We start from the raw sequence: 19,054 nt of genomic DNA, 5'->3' as shown, positions 1-19,054 counted from the left end.
AGCCACAGGGTATGTATATTTCTATCTATTGTGTTCGTTACCATGACTGCTACGCAATTGTAATGCTAAGTACTTTCACACATGCAGGAGCCTACGGGCATCAGTCATCGTTGTCCGAACCCTCGTGGGGTAGTGAGCAGGATCACGCTCAAGGAGAGGACTATTCTGTCCAACACAGCTAGATGTTCAGTACTCCGCCACCAGACCCCACACAGGAGGATACACAGTATCATGAGGATGGGTCCGTGATTCCTCAGCGCAACGTAGTGCCACCTCATAGGTATGGCTGGACCACGCCACAGGCACCCCCGGAACGCCGTCCCAGACGTCGTGCCTGATATTTGGATGTAGGTCCTATGTATGAGACATATTTCTACCTATGTATGAGAGAGACATGTTACTAATTTTCTCATTCTTATTCAAGTTACATTTGCATATAAATAATGGCAGGACTTAAATACATATGCAATAGAAAGACTGAAATTAAAACCGACAACTTAAAATAAACGGGAAACGGTGGCGGTAAAAGGAGGCGGGAAAAGGAGGCGGTAAACGGTGGCGCAAAAACGAGGCGGGAAACGATGGCGGGAAAACGAGGCAGGAAAGGGTGGCGCAAAAAGGAGGCGGGAAACGGTGGCGCGAAAAGCAGGCGAGAAAAAGAGGAGGAAAACGGTGGCGGGAGAATGAGTTTGAGAGCCTATAAATACCTCATCTCCGGTAATCATCCAAGCATCCTTCACACTACTGTTTTTTCCAATATTTCAGTGTCCCCAAATGAGTTTGCCTTGCTCGGACCAGGGCGAGAGGCCGAGGAGGATGAAAGATGCGATGTTGCCTCGGGGGGTGGAACATCTCAGGTGTTGGTGCGGCAATCTATGCAAGGTGAAGGAGGTGATAGATTTTTCAGATAAGCTGGGCATGAGGTTTTTCATGTGTGCGAACTATGAGTATGAACCACCTATCCCGGTTTCGCCGTACGACAAGCCTCCGGTAAGCACATTTAGGTGTTCTAAAACATGTTTTTTGTGTCATATCAGATTTGTAACAGTAGGCTTTTTTGTAGTCTCCTCCGCCCCTATGCATGTGGTATCGTTGGATTGACACAGAGATGCCGGATTGGGCGGTGGAAGAGATCAAAACAAGGTCCCGAAATGCATGGCAGTGTTTCCACGCGGAGGAGCGTGCGGAAAAAGCTGCAGCCCAGGAGAAAGAGGAGCAAGAGAGAGAGATGAAAGAGCATAGGGAGGAACAACGTCGTTGGATTGACGAAGCACTAAGGAAAAACAGGGAGAAAGCGCTTGAGATGCAAGAGGAGGAATGAAGGCGCAAGGATGCTCGTGAGGCAGAAAGGGAGAGGCAAAGAGAAAGGGCCGCCGTGGCAAAGGCTGCAGAAGAACGTGGCGATACGAGCGGAAAATGGCCTAAGTGGACTCAGTAGTGCTTGTGTTTTTATGTATTTGCTATCTTTAATTATGTCCAATTGCGGTATTACCTATGTTAATTTACTCGTGCCTTGGTTCCGTAACCAGCACATATCGATGTATGTTAATTTATCCAAATATCAAGTCTTTCAGTTCAAACAAACTGCAAAGAATCGACACAGAAATTGTCCAGCAATTTTTCGATATATGTTACTCTTTATCCAAGTTGTCAAGTCTTTAAATTCAAAAAACCGCAAGGATTCGAGACAAAAATGGGCCTCGGCCGTGTATGCGTTGATCATGCAACGAACTAGCGGCGAAGACTAATTACTTCCAATCGGATTCGGCGTGTTACTTTTATCCATGTTGTCGAGTATTTTAGTTCAAAAGACCGGAAGGATCCGAAGAAAAATATGAAATTATTTCGAATCGGGCCAAGAAAAAATGAATTGAATCCAGTCGGCCTGGCCCAAACCAACTGGGCCAGTCGGCCTAGGTGAAGCCAACTGGGCTTCAGTCGGCCTGGGCCAGGCTGACTGGCGCGTGGGGGCCCCGCGGGCTAGACAGGCGGCCTGGCCGAGGCTGACTGGGCCTAATCGACTTGGGCCGGGCCGACTGGGCCCAATCGGCCTCGCCCAGGCCGAGGCCGTATTATTTTAAAAAAAATTTAAAAACGCGTATTATTTTTGAAAATGATTAAAAAAATCATATTATTTAAAAAAAATTAGCCGGAAAGAATCGTTTCCCAAAAATATATAATTAGCAATACAAAATGGTATTTTCCTTTATCTTGATAATGGAAACCGATCGTATATTCATATGTAAAAGAATAATAGTACTCCAAAATCACGGTTCTTTGACCTGTAAAGAAATCATGCTGGTTCATGTAAGGTCATTATCTTATCATAATTCCTTTTCTCGGTGGAATATGTATGCACTCCCACGATGGCCAGGGACCGCTGCAGGTGTGACGTGTGAGTCGTCGTCTAGTAGTAGCTAGTACCTACCTACCGTTTCTTTAAAAGTTCTTGGCCTCCTTAATTTCCTTTATGTATCCGTATCTGCAAGTCCACTTGAAAGGCCACAATCAAAGCAAGGCAACTTGGTTTTTCTACAGTATTTGACATGTATTTTCGTGGAATGAGTCATGCATATGTTTGCAAGTCCCTTTCTTGATTACAGCTACAGGAAGCAATTAGCAATGGTATTTTTGCAAGTGATTGTTATACGTACGTTTGGATGTCAAATACTGGCAGCATTATTGCACGGTGGTGTGTCTTTGAGCATCTCAAATTACAGCCAATTGGCAGACAAACCGTGTAACAAGCCATTTTACCACATCGCAATCACTAGTATGAAGCAAGGATTGGAACAATTCAACTAACTCTAAGATTTGCGTCTCCGTCACTTGTAAAACCACGAGGGAAGATATTCTACATAACGCGCCGAGATTTTGGCACCGCGATTTTTCCTGTTTCCATTCCCTTTTCGTGAAATTCATCACATCGTTTTCAATTAACAATGAAAAAAATGACAGATTCTTGTTACCAAAAATATATATCAGTGGTGAATAAATCAGCCAAGTTTGGTCATGTGACACTTAAGAATATGTTTCTTGCTTGTCTGGTCCTATTATATATACATCCTACAAAACATAAGCATCCTTTTCACCTTTTGTGCTTTAGGCTCTGGTCAGCTTACACTAGAGCCTTTATTTTTCCTTCCTATGGTAGCCAACGCCCAACCATCCTGTGTTCCATGTGACCGATGAAAGCCGTGACGCTTTAATGCGGTTCACGGACAATGATTGCAATTGATCAGTGCAACAAACCCAACTAACTAAAAGAGATTAGTACAGCAAGCACAGGTGGCCAAACTGTCAGCCGGACATCACGAAAGCTAATCACAGACACGGACAAAAACCCTTCTTGGTGCCGACTTCGTTAATGTGCATATGCATGCAAATCTTGGCCATATATTTGTCCTTTTTGCTCTGCTGGATTGATGATAACAGAAATTGCAGGTGAGTTGCACTAATTAAATATAGTTGCAAAGAGAACAATTTTTTTAGGCTGGTTTGTACTGTATCAGGCAACCGAATCCTAAATTGGGTACAGTGGAGTACAATTAAAAAATAAAGTACCCACTCCGTCCAACAAAAGATGTCTCAACTTTGACTAAATTTGAATGCATCTATACACTAAGTCATGTCTAGATACATCCAAATTTTTACAAACTTAGGACATCTTTTGTTGGATGGAGGAAGTAGAAACAACCAAAAAGAAAATCTATTGGCAGGTGAAAAGTACAGCAATAAGCTTGGGTGGTGAGATATATTGTCGATCCACTTGTCAACCAACGTTGTTAGGCTTTCATGTACTGTACTGATTACCTAATTAAAACACACAAGAACTATTAGCTATCTTGACAGGACTTGTGGATGGTGAGGTATTTCAGCCTGTGTTCCATTTAGAGTTCAGATTAATTATTTTCATTGCTAGATTGACACATAAATTACCACGGTGAGACCACCAATGAACAAAGTGCACCAAGCATCTTATCCTAGGCTGCCAATGCTGGCATTCTTCGTTGTGTTCAAGGAGCAGCAACCAGTAACTTAGGCAACCAAATCGGTTTGTTACCCTCGTTGAACAGTAATACTTTTTCCGATTCATAATAAGTGTCGTAATTTTGTACTTCGTAGTTAGTAGCACATTGAAACTGCAGTGTTGCTCTACTACCTAGGTCTGGAAACAAAACTAATGTCGCTGTTATAGGTTATAACACATTAAAAAAAGAAGATAAAGCAATATAATTCATGAATACGTGTTTTTAGATGTTGACATGTGGTTAATAAAATCAACAGTATCATAGCAACATAGTCTTTTTTTTGTTTAATCAATTGTATCAAGGCAATTCATATCCATATAATAAATACTTTAAACAAAAATATAATTTGTAGAACGAGTAGTTGTCCAACCAACCTAGTCTGACTTGGCCAAAATCCTCCACGCGTCACACACTCACACGCATCTTCCTGAACGTGGTCCATGGGCCTGACTCCATCACCACCGTACACTCCTCGGATGCAGTCACCAGCACGGATCTTAACACAAATCAGACCGGAGGTCGACTGGCTCTGCACGGTGGGACCCCCATCAATCATGCGGCTAGACGACTCCTGAGATCTATCCTCCTATGTGGATAGCTGCGTGCACCGAGTCCATGCACCGAGCCCGTCCACGTCGTGCGTGTCAACCGTTTGCGGTGTATGGACTCGGTCCACCTGCAACGCATGGAAACCCCTTGCCTGTTCTCGCCTCCTTCGTCCTCCCCCGAGTCTCCAACCCATTAAAATGTGGGGAGAAGAAGCTTCTTCTCCTTCTCCTCTTCCTCCTCCAAAATCTGCACCAGAACTCCAGGATTAAGAGGTAAAAATTTCTGCCCCAAAAGTTCTTCGATAGCTTGTCTCTTCCGCACCGCCTGTAGTATCAACCAACCCCTGCTTCTTTGTTCAAGATTAATTGAATTTTCTTCTCCCTTCCCCCGTGCAATTCACCAATTTAGCGTTCAAGCGTGGTGCTCTGCTGCTTCTTTTGTTGATTATTTTTCTGGAATGTTTCAGCGGATTCTTGAACCTGCGGCTTTCTCGGGAGGTCGATTTCAGAGTTGGAGGGGATGTCGTCAGGACCCCTCGATCGATTGGCCAGGCCATGTGAGTATGAAGTATTTATTGCCATTTGACTTCTTCTTTTTTGGGGCGAGGGTATTTGCTTTAGGACTCTGTGGAATCGATTTACAGGGATTTAAAAAGGTGCATATTTTGATTGTGTGGGCTCCTCAAATCAGTGACATGGTTTACAGGATTTAGAGTACCATCTAAAAAACTAGAGGGTACTATAGTCTATAGCTAATGCTTCTGCAGAAAATCAACGACAAGATAACCAAAAAGGAAAAAACTGTAGAGTATAACAAATACAGAGAATCAGCATCTACTGTTGTTGATGTCAAATTATGTAACTAATCTATGTGCTCTTCATATTGTCTTCCAATTTTAAGAGTACGACGCCGAACTAATTTGGCGATGCACTCACTATCCCTTTTTTGTAAAGCCCCCTTCTGCCAAATCTTCATACTAGCAGTCTAGCACCTGACGCAAGTGTATATTATTATTTAAGCATTCGGGTACTTGTATGTAGCACAGGCTCTTGTTGTATCTCCTTGTGGAACAAGATAATCTGGATAGCCCGCTAATCTTTTTCTGTTACTAGAGTGACACTAGCTGCTTTGCTTTGAGAGATGGAACATTAACACATTGTTACTGGCTTCAGCTTTCGAAGGGTTCACACATAATGATGGAAAGAAAGAGAGCCGATCTGACGCAGACAACTCGGAAGGAGAGAAGAAGACTAAAATTGGGTCTTTCAAGAAAAAGGCAATTAATGCAGGAAATAAATTCAGACATTCCCTAAGGAGGAGAAGCAAAAAGAAAAAAGAAAATTCGATTTCTATTGAGGATATAAGAGATGTTCAAGACCTCAAAGCCGTCGATGCATTTCGACAGTACTTACTTGATGAGGACTTATTGCCACAACAGCACGATGATTACCACATGATGTTGAGGTACAGAATCTGCTGATCTCTGGTCTTATCTGACCTTATTATGTGGTTTTTAATTTCAAATCTTTCAAATAGTCCCACACCCACCAAAGGAAACCCTCTATGTCTGTACCAAGTGCTTAGGCCATGTGTCAGAGATTTTCATTTATATGAATTACTGATAGGTTCCTGAAGGCAAGGAAGTTTGATGTTGAGAAAGCAAAGCATATGTGGTCTGAAATGCTTAGATGGAGAAAGGATTTTGGGACCGACAGTATAGAGGTAAAGCTGAAAGTAAAACGAACACATCTAAGACGGTTAAAGTAACTTCAGAGTGTTGACACAGTGTGTTTCTGTTTTTCTTCCTCAGGAATTTGATTACTCTGAGTTAGAAGAAGTTATGAAGTATTATCCACAGTTTTATCATGGGGTGGACAAAGAAGGAAGACCTATCTACATAGAGTTAATAGGAAAAGTTGATGCCAACAAGCTGGTGCAAGTAACAACCATAGAACGGTATGTGAGGTATCATGTCAAAGAGTTTGAGAGATGTTTCCAGATGAGATTTCCAGCTAGCTCAATCGCTGCAAAACGACAGTTGGACTCATGCACTACTATTCTGGACGTGCAAGGCGTGGTATGTCTCGTTATGACCAAACATTGCTCTCAACATTGAAAGTCACATTTTTAAGACTCCGTACTTAACTAGTTCTCTATAATTAAAGGGATTGAAGAACTTCTCAAAATCTGCAAGGGAACTAATCACAAGATTGCAGAAGATTGACAGTGACAATTACCCAGAGGTAGGTGATACTGATACTGTCATGAGTATTAGGCAACAAACTTCCGTTCTGGCCTTTTGATTTTTATTCTGGATGAAATATATATTTTACCGTGTTCTTGTCATCATATTTCTCATGGCCCGACGGTACAGTATCTAACGTGTTTGGAATGCTGTTGCAGACATTATGCCGGATGTACATAATTAATGCTGGACAAGGCTTCAAGATGTTATGGAGTACAATAAAATCTTTTCTTGATCCAAAAACTGCTTCAAAAATTCATGTAAATACCTGTATTATGTAGCATTTATTTTATTCGATGCACAATTGTTTCAGCAGTTTCGTGCGTAGATAGTGAATATCTTTCAAACTATTTACTTGCAGGTTCTTGGAAACAAGTATCAAAACAAGCTCCTTGAAATAATCGATGAGAGGTCAGAATCTTTAATTTTGTCCATGCATGCTTGTGCTGTTGGTTTCCACCCTAATGTCATTTGGTTTCCATGTATGCAGTGAATTGCCAGAATTTTTTGGTGGCAAATGCAAGTGTGACGAATACGGAGGCTGCCAAAGATCAGATAAAGGTCCTTGGAAGGATCCCAACATAATAAAGGTTGTGATCCTCCCACCTCTCTCCCAAAGAGGATATTGCATGCACAGAGTTATCTGCAGGGCATCTTGTGTTTGCTAATGTGATGCATTTTCATTTTCCCCAGAGGGTCCTAAATGGCGAGGCAAGCTATGACAGGCAGATCGTGACCATATCAGGCACCGATGGAAAAATTATTGGTTATGCTAGGCCACAGCGCCCAACTGTAAGTTTTATAAGCATGCTTGGACATGGAGATTTGTAGAATCATCCTGTTCAATTTTTAACGATTATACTTACTCTGTTATCTCCCTAAAGCAGAGAAAAGGCAGTGATGCATCTGCTGAGTCTGGGTCTGAAGTGGAAGAGATTACATCTCCTACTGCACCGAAGAACCTGATAACAAACCCTATACTAACCCCTGTTCACGAGGAGGCAAGTACCTACCCCCTGTTCTCCTGAGTATACAATTAAGAATTGTATCAGCAATTCAGTGTAGTCTACATCAGTAATGTCGCGAACTAAATGTTGACTGGCATCATAAGAACAGCAAATTGTTGAGGAGTAATCACCAAAATATGATTATCTTCTAAATTTTATTTGAACCACGAATGCCCTTGCACCGAATTTTCCAATGTTCAGTAATACAATTTTTTTTATAAGTAGGCTTTCTTATTGATTCTTGTGGTAATGATGCCTTTATTATTGCATACATGTTGCTAACAGGTAGCCCCTTTTGCTATTTCAGTCAAAATTTGCACAGCATGCATCAACATCTGCTGCTCGACCCATTGTTGAAGAAAGCATCCCTGTTGTCGACAAGGTTGTGGACGACGGATGGAGCAGCCCCAGAGCTAGTCCAACTGCTTCTTCACCAGGTATTTTACATTGCTACTATACTTTTTACCATCTCAGGAAGCTCTTGTCCAGTGGTCCAAAACAACTACACCCTTTATATTTAGTTCAAAGTGCTCATAAGTTCAGGGAATAAATCCATGTGTAGTCCCATTTACCAATATAATTTTCATACACAGTGAAGAAATTTAAGAAAATTGGCTATGGATTTTTTATCCATAAATACTTCTGCTGTTATACTGCCAGCTAATTGCATAGATGAGGCTAGCAGTTGGTACTCACCCAGCGCTAAGCACCTAGGAGCTCTTTATGCCAGGAGGATAGACTTATGCTCATCATCTTTTCATTCTTTTGTATGTACTTAAATTCCTGCTTATTCAATGAAACAAGCAAAGCTTTTGCCTTTGTTTACAAAAATAGCATTTCTGGAAATTTTCCAATACGTGATTGGTACGCAAGTGAATTGTATTGGGTTTTTGCGACTTAACATGTTTTAAAACATGCTTTACCCAGGTTCATTATCCTTGAGTAATTTACCGACCACGTTTCAAGGAATTCGGACTTTGACTATCACATGGCTGACAGTCTTGATTGTGAGTCTTTTCGGCATGCTTTGTTCCGTCCCGAGCAGAATGGCCAAAAGGCTCTCAAACCAATCCGTTAACCATGATCAATATTATGTGGACTGCCCCCAAGAACAAGAATACAAGGAGGAATTCCGACCTCCTTCTCCTGCCCCGTCTTATACGGAAAAGGAAGTCCTTTCAACTTTGCTAAGACGGCTAGGGGAGTTGGAGCAGAAGGTGTTAGTCCTTGAAACAAAGCCATCTGAGATGCCTTTTGAGAAGGAGGAATTACTCAATGCATCCGCCCGCCGCGTGGATGCTTTGGAAGCTGACTTGATTTCTACAAAGAAGGTAATGCTTTTTTGCTCACAAGCTGTGGCAGCTTGGATCTGAATCTGCATAAACTAGAGTGGTTCAGTATTTACCCTTCAGTAATACACTGCAGCTTTAAAAAGATTCTACTCCGATTTTTGATTGACAGGCACTCTATGAAGCGCTGATGCGGCAGGACGAGCTGCTTGCGTACATCGACAAACAAGACATGCTCAAGTTTCGTGTATGTTACAGCCATTGATCCCATGCTTCATTTCCTTTAACACAGGCAGACACACGGGCATTTGATTCGACCATATCTAATGAGTACATTCCTTTGCAGAAAAAGAGATTCTGCTTCTGAGGAGCCGAAGGAGGAGGAGCTATACGTACCCCTGATGCGCAGAACTGTTAGTGTGTATTGTACTATACTGGACCGATCGCCGTAAATACGTAGATAAACCGATCGCCGTAAATACGCGTATCTACGTACGCCGGGAGTGTAAATGTAATGTACAGTAGTGTGTGGGTGGGTGTGGGGGGGGCAAATGGGGTGTCCTAAATGTGTACGTATTTGATGCATTGGGCAGATTCGGCTGCTCATAACGGCTGCAATTGTGGGTCAGAATTCCGAAAGTATATGCATATGATGATGAGGTTGGAGATGTTGTTTTGCGTGCTTGCTGGAACTCTCAGATATGCCAAAGTGATAAGTGCTTTCTGGCCTCTCAGATAGCATTGCCGGATGCCGCCGGGCGTGGTGTTGTTCTTGCTACGCATATGCTGCTTCCTTGTGAATCGCATCTCAGGATGCCTGGTGCGAGCTGTAGATGGACTTTGGGTACGAAGAGCAGCTGGGAGGGAGGCCCAGGCTCAGGCATATGCCCGGGCGAAGCAGTTCGGACCAAGGTTAGCAGTTCTGGGAGGAACCAATTGGTTATTGTTTTTCTGGGAAGCGAATTTTTTACTCTCTGCAAGCAGCAGTCAAGCAACTATACTACTCTTTATTACTGCATCTCATAAAAAGAAACAGAGGCAGTATATGTTTAAGATGACTCATCTTCTTATAAAAAGGGAACATATGTACTCCGTACATGTTTAAGATGACTCAAGACTGGGCGTTGGATGAGAATATTCATATCTGCTCACTCACGCCAAATCAAACATGTGGTATAAACAACAGGTGGTGACTAGTAAAAACTGGCGGTCGGTATTTCTAGCTGGTAGGTCGCAAACAACCTTAAGATGCGCATAAAAGGCGGGCTTATTACCTTACATTCCTTTATACATACTTGCCAGAAGAATATTCGTCCGCGTAATTACACCGTTCGTTACAAGCTAGTTTACCTCACTGGGAAGTAATGTTTCCCAGCTGAGCACATGTTCCCAGAAAAATAGGCTCAAGGGAATGGAAATAAAACACCAAAACAAAATTAAACGAACAAACAAAGGTGAACACCAAAAGAGCAAACAGTCGCCAGGATCTTCAGAGGCAGCATCAGCAGGCAACGCTCCAGGAAAAACGCAGAGTCCCGAGCATCAACGGTCCTCGTTATGCAATTCATCTCCTGACGGCTCATCCGAAACAAAACGCACCAAGGGTGAACAATATCGAGGAGCCTAGTTAATTAGGTGGATGGTTGTATTTCCTGAACACCCTCTCTTGGTTCTCCCTCCACCATTCCTCGGCTTGTTGTTCAGCAAACCTCCTCTTGCTAATAAAGATTTAAAAGAAAAGAACTTGTAAATAAATGCACTGAGCCCCTCCAAAATTTTGCCATGGGGTTGTTATGTGGTGAAAATATGGTTCATGGATTAATCGAGTTGAGATGTATGCAGGATGTGGTAACAGGGGTGAGGATGGAATACCTGAACCGGACACGCTTGAATACTTTGGTGCCATCTCTCATCTGGATAAGTGTGACATAAACTCCTGGCTCAAATTGCTCAATCAGCTGCACTTCGCCATGAGTACCATACTTTGGTGCAAAGTCACCTGGAGCCCTCCCGTTGCTTTCCATCAGTCGATGGCATGGAGATTCACTTGTCATGGAAATACCAGCAGCAGAACTGCCATCTTGGGACAGTACCAGGTTACCCATGCTAGCTGACCTGTGGTGCGCGATTTCATGCAGTCCACCACTGGAGAGGCGAGGCTGGTCATGTCCAGGAATGCCCTCTGGGGGATGACTACATTGTCCAGTAAGAAACTTCTCTGAATGGCTTTGCAATGTTTTGATGCTGTCAGTAAATTCAGTGGGCACCTGATCTGCAACTCCCTTGAGCTGAATATTGAAGGGGTGTGGTATTTATGAGCATCCACTAATACAGATCAACAAAACATGAAGCAACTCTTGCTATATGAGCCATTAAGACTACATAAATGCAGTAAATATCTACTCCGTCCGATCCATATTAGTTGTCAAAATATTACATGTATCTAGACGCTTTTTAGGCATGAATACATCCATATTTTGACAAATTTGAGACAATTAATATGGATCGGAGGGAGTATTCAAATTTCAAACAAACAATGATTTTGTTTTGTGTTCGTTTCATTTGAATATCACTGTCTCACTGATGCATGCCTCTAATTGTATTTTAATTGAACTATAGAGAAGTATGAATACTGTAAATGGTGTACCATAGAAGAAAGTATATAAGTATGGCAGCACAATAGGCAAAAATATGTCATGCGGGTTCTAATAGAGTTCAAGTTGCATATGTAGTTTCCAGGAGCAGTAGCCTATTGTACCTCACTGTCAAGAAACCTAACAAAATCCAACACAGCATTGCGCCTGGCAGATTCTTCTGAAGCTAGAGAGGCAGCACTTTTGGCTCTTTTTTCTGATTTCTGCAGTTGCTCATCTTGGACTTCACACTTTTGTTTTAACTTAGTAACCTACCAAAGACAGTGAAGTTATAAAAATCAGCAAACCACAATAAAGTAGAAAAAAATCTACAGTATTCTCAATCATACCTGAGTTTGTAACTTTGAGAGTTCTTGATTCAGTGTCTCAATAGTTTTCTTCATGCCATCGGTGTCACTTTTAGTGTCACTTTTAATGGCGAGAGGACTTACGGTTGCTGGAGATGGGTTTGACTTCTTCGGTTGAGCTGGTGAAACCATAGGCATGCCCATTCCCATTTGTCCCATTCCCATAGGCATGGCACCTCCCATTCCCATCCCCATCCCCCCCATGCCCCCCATGCCCCCCATCCCCATACCCATCCCCATTCCCATTCCCATTCCCATGCCCATTCCCATAGGCTTGGTTACAGTAGTTGGAACTGACAAAGCTTGAGGTGCCCTAGCCATGGTAGTAGGGTCAGGTTTTACATCGTTTCTAACTGATTTTGTGTCTGCATGCTTCATTGGCTCTGCTGGTGCTGCCGTTGCAAGTCTTGAAGGCCTTATGTCTGGCCTCTCTGACTTCTCTTTGATATCAACAGAGCGACGAGTAATGACACTCTTTTTATTATATGGACTGTTACTCCCGCTATCTGCAGCTTTCAGTTTCATGAAGCATGAATCACATACACGATGTGGCTTGCCAGGAGTTGGTGCCAAAGCAGCCTTCAGTACCTTTCTTGAACTACATGCATGGCAATGAACAAGCCCACAATTGTAGCAATTGTGTCTCTTTCTTGTGAAACCAAATGGTTGCCTACAGCCCGAGCACACAGACTGATCTGCACCTGAAACCCACTTATGTATGCAAATGCATGTCGTGAAATTCGAACCACATGCTATACTTTTAACATGGCGATCTTTTAATGCGTCAACAATAGTTGGCTTCTTTTTATCTTCAATGCCACCATGTCCCAGCCTTCCATTGGCCCCCATACCCCATGTATACACTTCACTTCGTGAAGTCAAGACTGCAACATGGTAAGAGCCACATGAGATCTCTTCAACCAACTCACTAGACAACTTGTCTTGTACTTGGCAGGGTTGTTTACCATCAGCTTTTGGATTCCCAAGCTGGCCATAGTTAGAGCTACCCATTGTGAAAACATGACCGGATGTGGCCAGGGCAATAGTCATACTATACCCACAAGCTACCTGATGGAAATTATTGTCAACAAGGGCTTGAACAACGGTAGGAACTAGCCGAGCCTCTTTATCCCCATGACCTAGGCGGTTCTTATCTCCATCACCCCAGGTAAATAGCTTCCTGGATACCATATTCACACCTGTCTGACTAGTAGTCTCCACAATTGCTGCGGAATGCCAAACGCCACAGGCAACTTTCATCGTCCTGAATCCGCTCAAAGATTCTACTTCTTTCGGATATGCAACATTTTCACGATTCCCATGTCCAAGAGCACCAAATGTCCCATCACCAAAAGTGAATACTTTTCCACTTGACATAGCAAGTGCTGAATGCCATGAGCCACACGCAACAGACAAAACTTGAAGCCCTTCTAAAGGCCCTGACACTCGTTTTGGAAGCCAGTGGCTAGCTCCAATACCATGCCCAAGCAATCCAGCATTGTAAGAACCATCACCCCAATTGTACAAATCACCAGAGGCTGTTACAGCACAAGTATGAAACTCCCCACATGCAATATATTCCACATTAGAGACTGCTAAGGATTCAACAAGTTTGGGACGACTAATATCTTCATCCGTTCCATGACCTAGACGCCCACCAAGTTCTTCACCCCATGTGAATACTTCTCCTTGCCTGGTAGTAAGAGCAATGTGCCTCGAACCACATGATATCTGCTGTACATCCAAGACAACATCTGATTCCAGAGGTTTAGGAATTAAAACATCTGTTTTGGAGCACACAAGGTTTGAGGATCCTTCTGAAGGGATCACATCAGTCCACACCTCACCCCACACATAAACATCACCAAGGGATTCTATATCATCTGGTCCAGAACCTTGACTGGAAGAACTAGGGATACTGCTGGAAATACTAATCCGACTGCTGTCTCCCGTACTTACTCTTAGCATATTTGCACGGTCTGATCCAACATCTGCTCTTGAAGAATTCAATGAATTGGCTGTGCTATAACCGGCTGAGTTAAAAGTGCGTGTAATACTCGAGGCAATATCTACTGTTGTACCATACAAATTGCTATCTTGATATTGTGTCACTTCCTGAAAAGGAAGGAAACACGTGTTAAACAAGAATATCCTGCAATTTATGATCAAGTGTAAGCCACTCTTCAATCTTCAACTGATACAAGGAGTGGTAAGATGGATACATAAGGGACCAGATGCTAGCTAATCCACACAATAAATAGGGACTAAGTGGCGCCTCCAAGCTTAGCTTTCTTAGCACAGGACTGTTGTAAATCACATCAGTGCTTAAGTATATGCTCTTCTGGTTTAACAATTATAATTGTGTATGCTAAAATAAGATAAGTAGCATGGTCTTGTGCACGTGTTTGGGCAGCTTTCCAGGAACCGTAGGGAAGCAGATGCCCCTAAAGTAACAAGTACTCCCTCCAATGCATAAAAAGTTTCGCCCACTTTTTATGGAACTAGATGATGCCCGCACGTTGTTGCAGAAATTTTTAGTTAACATACGTGAGCCCACGTTGTTGAGAACATACATGAGTGAAAAGTAGCAACAAAAGAGTATCCAGTGAAAATGTATAATGGAATTGTATGACAGATTATAGATTCTTCACTTAGTGGAAATAACTTGATGAAAAGTAGCATGCATGCATGTGCAAAAAATATGAGTTTTCCACTAAATATGTGTGAATAAATTAATGGTGTGATGATGTGGCATGCTTGCATGTTGAGAGAAATCAAGTAGTGGGTTTCTCCAACTTAGATATAGAAGATGGAGGGAGTAGCTTCTAAAAAACATATGGCTTCTAAAGGAAGCAGCAAACCTTTGCCACCCAAGGCTTAACTAATACATGGATGATATCTGAATCAGTCTCGATTTTTTTTATAAAGGAATGCTTATACCATTGTATTGATTGTAATAATGAAGCAAATTATTTAGGAAGATCAACTCACGTCGGAAAATGATACTCTATCACTTTGGCAATCAGTTACACGACATGACGTAATCAGTGTCTCAAGTGTTGAAAACCACACTTCAACTTCAGCTTGATCCTTGCAAACCTGTAGATCAGCTAGAATTCCGTGTCATTATTGTCTTCTATAGATAATCCTACAAGGCATCAGTTCATAAAACGAGCATAAAGAATTTATATTTTACCAGATCAAGGGAACGTTGGCCGTTTTTATATATCAGAGAAAATGATAGGTAATCCTTCTCAGGGCGTAAAAACCTCCTAAAAACAGCCTGTTAATAAAACGTAAATGCATAAGATCCCAATTAAAAAATGTCTAGTCTAACAAATTTAAATCGAAACACTACATAATCTCATAGTCTCAATAAGCTCTGTGATATTAAAACTCAATTTCGCGAATGTTTACCAGCAACTTAATCACCAACAGTTAACTGATCAGTGGTAGTTCAACTTACAGTTCTCTGTCCAGGAATGATTTTAGACACAGCAGACAGTTTGAGGCACTTTTCCTTGTGTTTCGAATACCAAACTAATATTGTTTCGTCCTGTAATGAGAAAAAGAAAAGGGACTTATGTTTTCAGTGTGTAATGTAGAACTTAGATTGGTATCACACAAACGCACAAACAAACTTACACTAGAAAGTCTGAACTCACGGATCTTGGGTTTTCCCTTCCGGCTATACTTGATAAGCTTGCTGCCTTTCTTCAAAGTAATAATGGACTTTTGTGCATGCAAACATAGTCCAGATTAGCATCGCCAATTATTTAGTACATAAATGTATGTTCACGAAAAAACAGTGGGAATGATACACAGCACAATATCTAGAACCTCACATTATCATCTGGTGTCATCTAAACAGCAACAGGTCACCATTCTATTTTCACCTCTTGATCACCAGTATCTGCACAGATAAACTAATAATGGGGTATCAGCATGACAGCATCAACAAGAGTGGATTGGAGAGCAACTATGAAAAACATGTCAATGTCGAATGTAATTTTCAACGAGTATGAGCAGATGATGCGATTTTGGTGCCCAAGTGTTCTAGTCACATTTTGAGTGCAAAGGTTATGATGTACTGTTCAAAAACTATTAAAAATCATTTGTGTAGCTCACGTAATTTATCTATGCCTGCAAATTTTGATATCAAATTCACCGTTGGTATTAAGAACAAAGGAAAACGACAAGAGGTTCTTTTTCTACTCCCTCAGACCCTAAATTGTTGTCGAAATATTACATGTATCAGTATCTGGACGTTTTTTTAAGAATAGATACATCCATATTTGAGCAAATTTGAGTCAAGAATTTAGGATCAGAGGGAGTACTTCATATGATATTCATATGGGAAAGAAAAGGTGGCAAAAAAATGTTCATATTGTCACTGTTGGCCGGAATAGATTGTAGATATATTTGCTACAGTAAGAGTTGCCCTGTCTTTTGTTTCACGACAACCGTGATGAATCTAAATAGGAAAATTTGCAGGTTTACTCTATGTGTTCGACGTCTGTGATTTTCTCAGAAGCTTCAGACCATTCTATCGTGCCCAAAATTGCAAATGAAGGGCACTCTCTCGCCTGCACAAATATCTATGGTTCCGTCGTGTATTTCATTTATAGATGTCACCAGAGACGGACTTAATCTGCGGAATGTTGGTTCAAAGTGACAGAAAATATGCAGCTTGTAAAGCTGGAAGCCTTCAGTCTAGAGAAATAAACAAGTGGCGTCCACCTATTGTAACAATAACAAAACCGAGTGGAGGGAATGAGAAGATCCTCCCAATCATAACAAAACGAACTTATCGGCACAATCCAACCAATCGAGCTAGGGTTCCCTTACCAACACAGACTCGGAGGAGCAAATCCAAGTCGCTTAGGATAGGAGGCTTCGGCGGGCGGAGGACCGGGTAGCTGCGTCCCGTCGCCGGCGGCGAGGTCGCCAATGGTGGGGCATTTACGGAACTGCGAGGTAGAAAAGAAGGTAGAGGAAGAATCCCCGCACCACCGACCAAAAGGAAATCAGTGAGCCCGGGCGGGTCTCCTGTCCACTCCGCGCGAATCCGGTGGATGGGAGGAGGGAATGGCTCCCTCGAGGTGGCGGGAGGACGCATGGGCGGCGCGGCGACGAGAGGAGAGGAGGGTTCGGCGGCGCTGGACGCGGGAAACGGACGGATCGGAGGAGGAGGAGGACGCTGTTGGTCCTCCCAAGTTCTAACTCTAGCAGAGGAAAATCGCTGGATTTCTTCAGCCGTTGGATGGACCATGGACGAATGGGAACCGGTCGAGTCTCGGGTCCTGCCATGAAATAGACCTCTTGAAAATAATTTTGGTGAGGGGTCACCAATATTATTGTCAAAACGAGTTTGACCATACATTTTCTCAAACTTCAAGAATTCTGATATTCTGACATTTGAATGTTGGACGCGGTTGAATGTTTGGATGAATTTGATCGTAGAATTAGATTTAGATTTTCCTCCAAGCTCTATCATTTTAGAATGTATTCCGGTTTGAATCATGTAATTATCACATTTGGGCGGTTTGAACATGATTTATTTAAACAATTAGATGCTCTAGGTTGGACTTTTTAGGATGGGATAAGATTTTTTTGCTATAATACACCAAGCATGGTGTATCAGCATGTAAAGGAGAAAACTGTGAAGCAGCGAGAACAAGTACATTTAGCTGGTATTGCGTCACAGAAGTTATATCGTACCCACATTATAAATGCCAATGGACTGCTTCGAGGCCACTTGCCGAAATAATGTCTCTTGTAGTTGAGCTTGCCTCATCAAATACAATTTTGTTTTTGTGCTTCCATATAGCCCAGCAGATTAGGATGATGCAAGTGGTGAGCTTCTTTCTATCTTTGCCGGCAATGGTGATGTCCGACCACCAATCAGCAACCGTTGCATCCGAAGTTAGCAGCTACGGAGGTTGATCCCAGAGCAAGAAGAATATTAACAACGCCTCTCTGGCAACGACAAACCCCAAAAGAAGATGATTGATGCTTTCCGATTCCTGCTCGCATAACGGCCATGACAGCGGGTGGTCCAAACCCTTGCGTCGTATCCCGTCCACCGTCCAGCAACGTCTTCTGAACGCAAGCCACATGATCGAGATTTCAAGTCTTGTTCAATTTAGATGCTCAAACCGAGTTCAATGTGTCATAGAAAAATCTGATTCAAACTGTCGCAACAAGACCAAAGTTGTGGTTGAAAGAGAATGACTAATTGTGTTAATGGTTGATTAGAGAAAGATGGTGCTTCCCCGCACTTAGGATCTTAGCCTTTTTCTTTTCTTTTTTGAAAGAAGGATCTTAGCTCAACGATCGTTGCAAATTGATCAAAAGCTCCTGTATATTCCAAAACACGTGCCACATTTTACGTTGGCAACGTATCCTAAGACGAGATTATAGCGAACGGGCTTCTAGCGTAATGGCTAGGGGCTCTAGTAGCACCCCTTTGGTCCTGAGTTCGACTCGTCTATCCCATACCAAAACACAGGTCTAAGGCCGATTTTGATCTCACGTGGTGCCGTTGTGTATGGATGGGACATGAGGTTCGGAGATTTTCTCGGTGCGTGAGAAAAGTTCTTCTTCTTCTTCACATATACCCTGGGGGAGGTCTTTCCCGGGCGGGCCAGGAAGCTGTATTGTTGATCTGGCAGGCCAATTCCTTGATTGCTCGATGTTAGGACTCTTGAGTGGTCAGCCAACTGCCTTATCCAACACCCCAACTTGCAACCGGCTATGCCAATGGACGGAACTGTTCAGCATTCAGATTGGGCCGAGAGACTCGGTGGAGTCGGCGAAAAGGCTTCAGCTCTACTGCATTTTCCTATCCATCAAAGTTACCAAACTATCATCCCCAATCACATTGATGCCAACACGACGGTCTAATCCTAGAAAAGAAGTCCGGTACTGAA

The 19,054-nt window shown here is 42.5% G+C and overlaps 2 protein-coding genes across 4 annotated transcripts; one reads left to right on the top strand and one right to left on the bottom strand.

Moving 5' to 3' along the window:
- Positions 1–4,692: 4,692 nt before the first annotated feature.
- Positions 4,693–9,806, top strand: LOC100843349 (phosphatidylinositol/phosphatidylcholine transfer protein SFH8). Of its 2 annotated transcripts, none has more exons than XM_003567919.4 (15): positions 4,693–4,852; positions 5,047–5,136; positions 5,753–6,044; positions 6,206–6,302; positions 6,391–6,657; positions 6,746–6,823; positions 6,984–7,085; positions 7,187–7,236; positions 7,316–7,415; positions 7,519–7,617; positions 7,713–7,826; positions 8,140–8,269; positions 8,760–9,163; positions 9,294–9,368; positions 9,468–9,806. In XM_003567919.4, exons 2-15 carry the CDS (start codon positions 5,100–5,102, stop codon positions 9,486–9,488), a joined length of 1,866 nt encoding a protein of 621 aa, XP_003567967.1. In that variant the 5' UTR covers positions 4,693–4,852; positions 5,047–5,099; the 3' UTR covers positions 9,489–9,806. The 2 variants fall into 2 exon arrangements, with proteins under 2 accessions (XP_003567967.1, XP_010231072.1); XM_010232770.3 differs by having other exon boundaries at positions 7,710–7,826.
- Positions 9,807–10,245: 439 nt separating this feature from the next.
- Positions 10,246–17,662, bottom strand: LOC100827763 (PH, RCC1 and FYVE domains-containing protein 1). Of its 2 annotated transcripts, none has more exons than XM_010232768.3 (10): positions 16,971–17,662; positions 15,968–16,048; positions 15,768–15,854; positions 15,589–15,678; positions 15,319–15,405; positions 15,114–15,221; positions 12,105–14,237; positions 11,880–12,026; positions 10,994–11,409; positions 10,246–10,839 (listed from the first exon to the last, which is right to left on the bottom strand). In XM_010232768.3, exons 2-10 carry the CDS (start codon positions 15,983–15,985, stop codon positions 10,749–10,751), a joined length of 3,177 nt encoding a protein of 1,058 aa, XP_010231070.1. In that variant the 5' UTR covers positions 15,986–16,048; positions 16,971–17,662; the 3' UTR covers positions 10,246–10,748. The 2 variants fall into 2 exon arrangements, with proteins under 2 accessions (XP_010231070.1, XP_010231071.1); XM_010232769.3 differs by having other exon boundaries at positions 15,968–16,035.
- Between the last annotated feature and the right edge of the window lie 1,392 nt (positions 17,663–19,054).

Source organism: Brachypodium distachyon, chromosome 2 (genome assembly GCF_000005505.3).
Source record: "Brachypodium distachyon strain Bd21 chromosome 2, Brachypodium_distachyon_v3.0, whole genome shotgun sequence".
NCBI classification, from domain to species: Eukaryota; Viridiplantae; Streptophyta; class Magnoliopsida; order Poales; family Poaceae; genus Brachypodium; species Brachypodium distachyon.
This window is presented reverse-complemented; position numbering and strand designations above follow the sequence as displayed.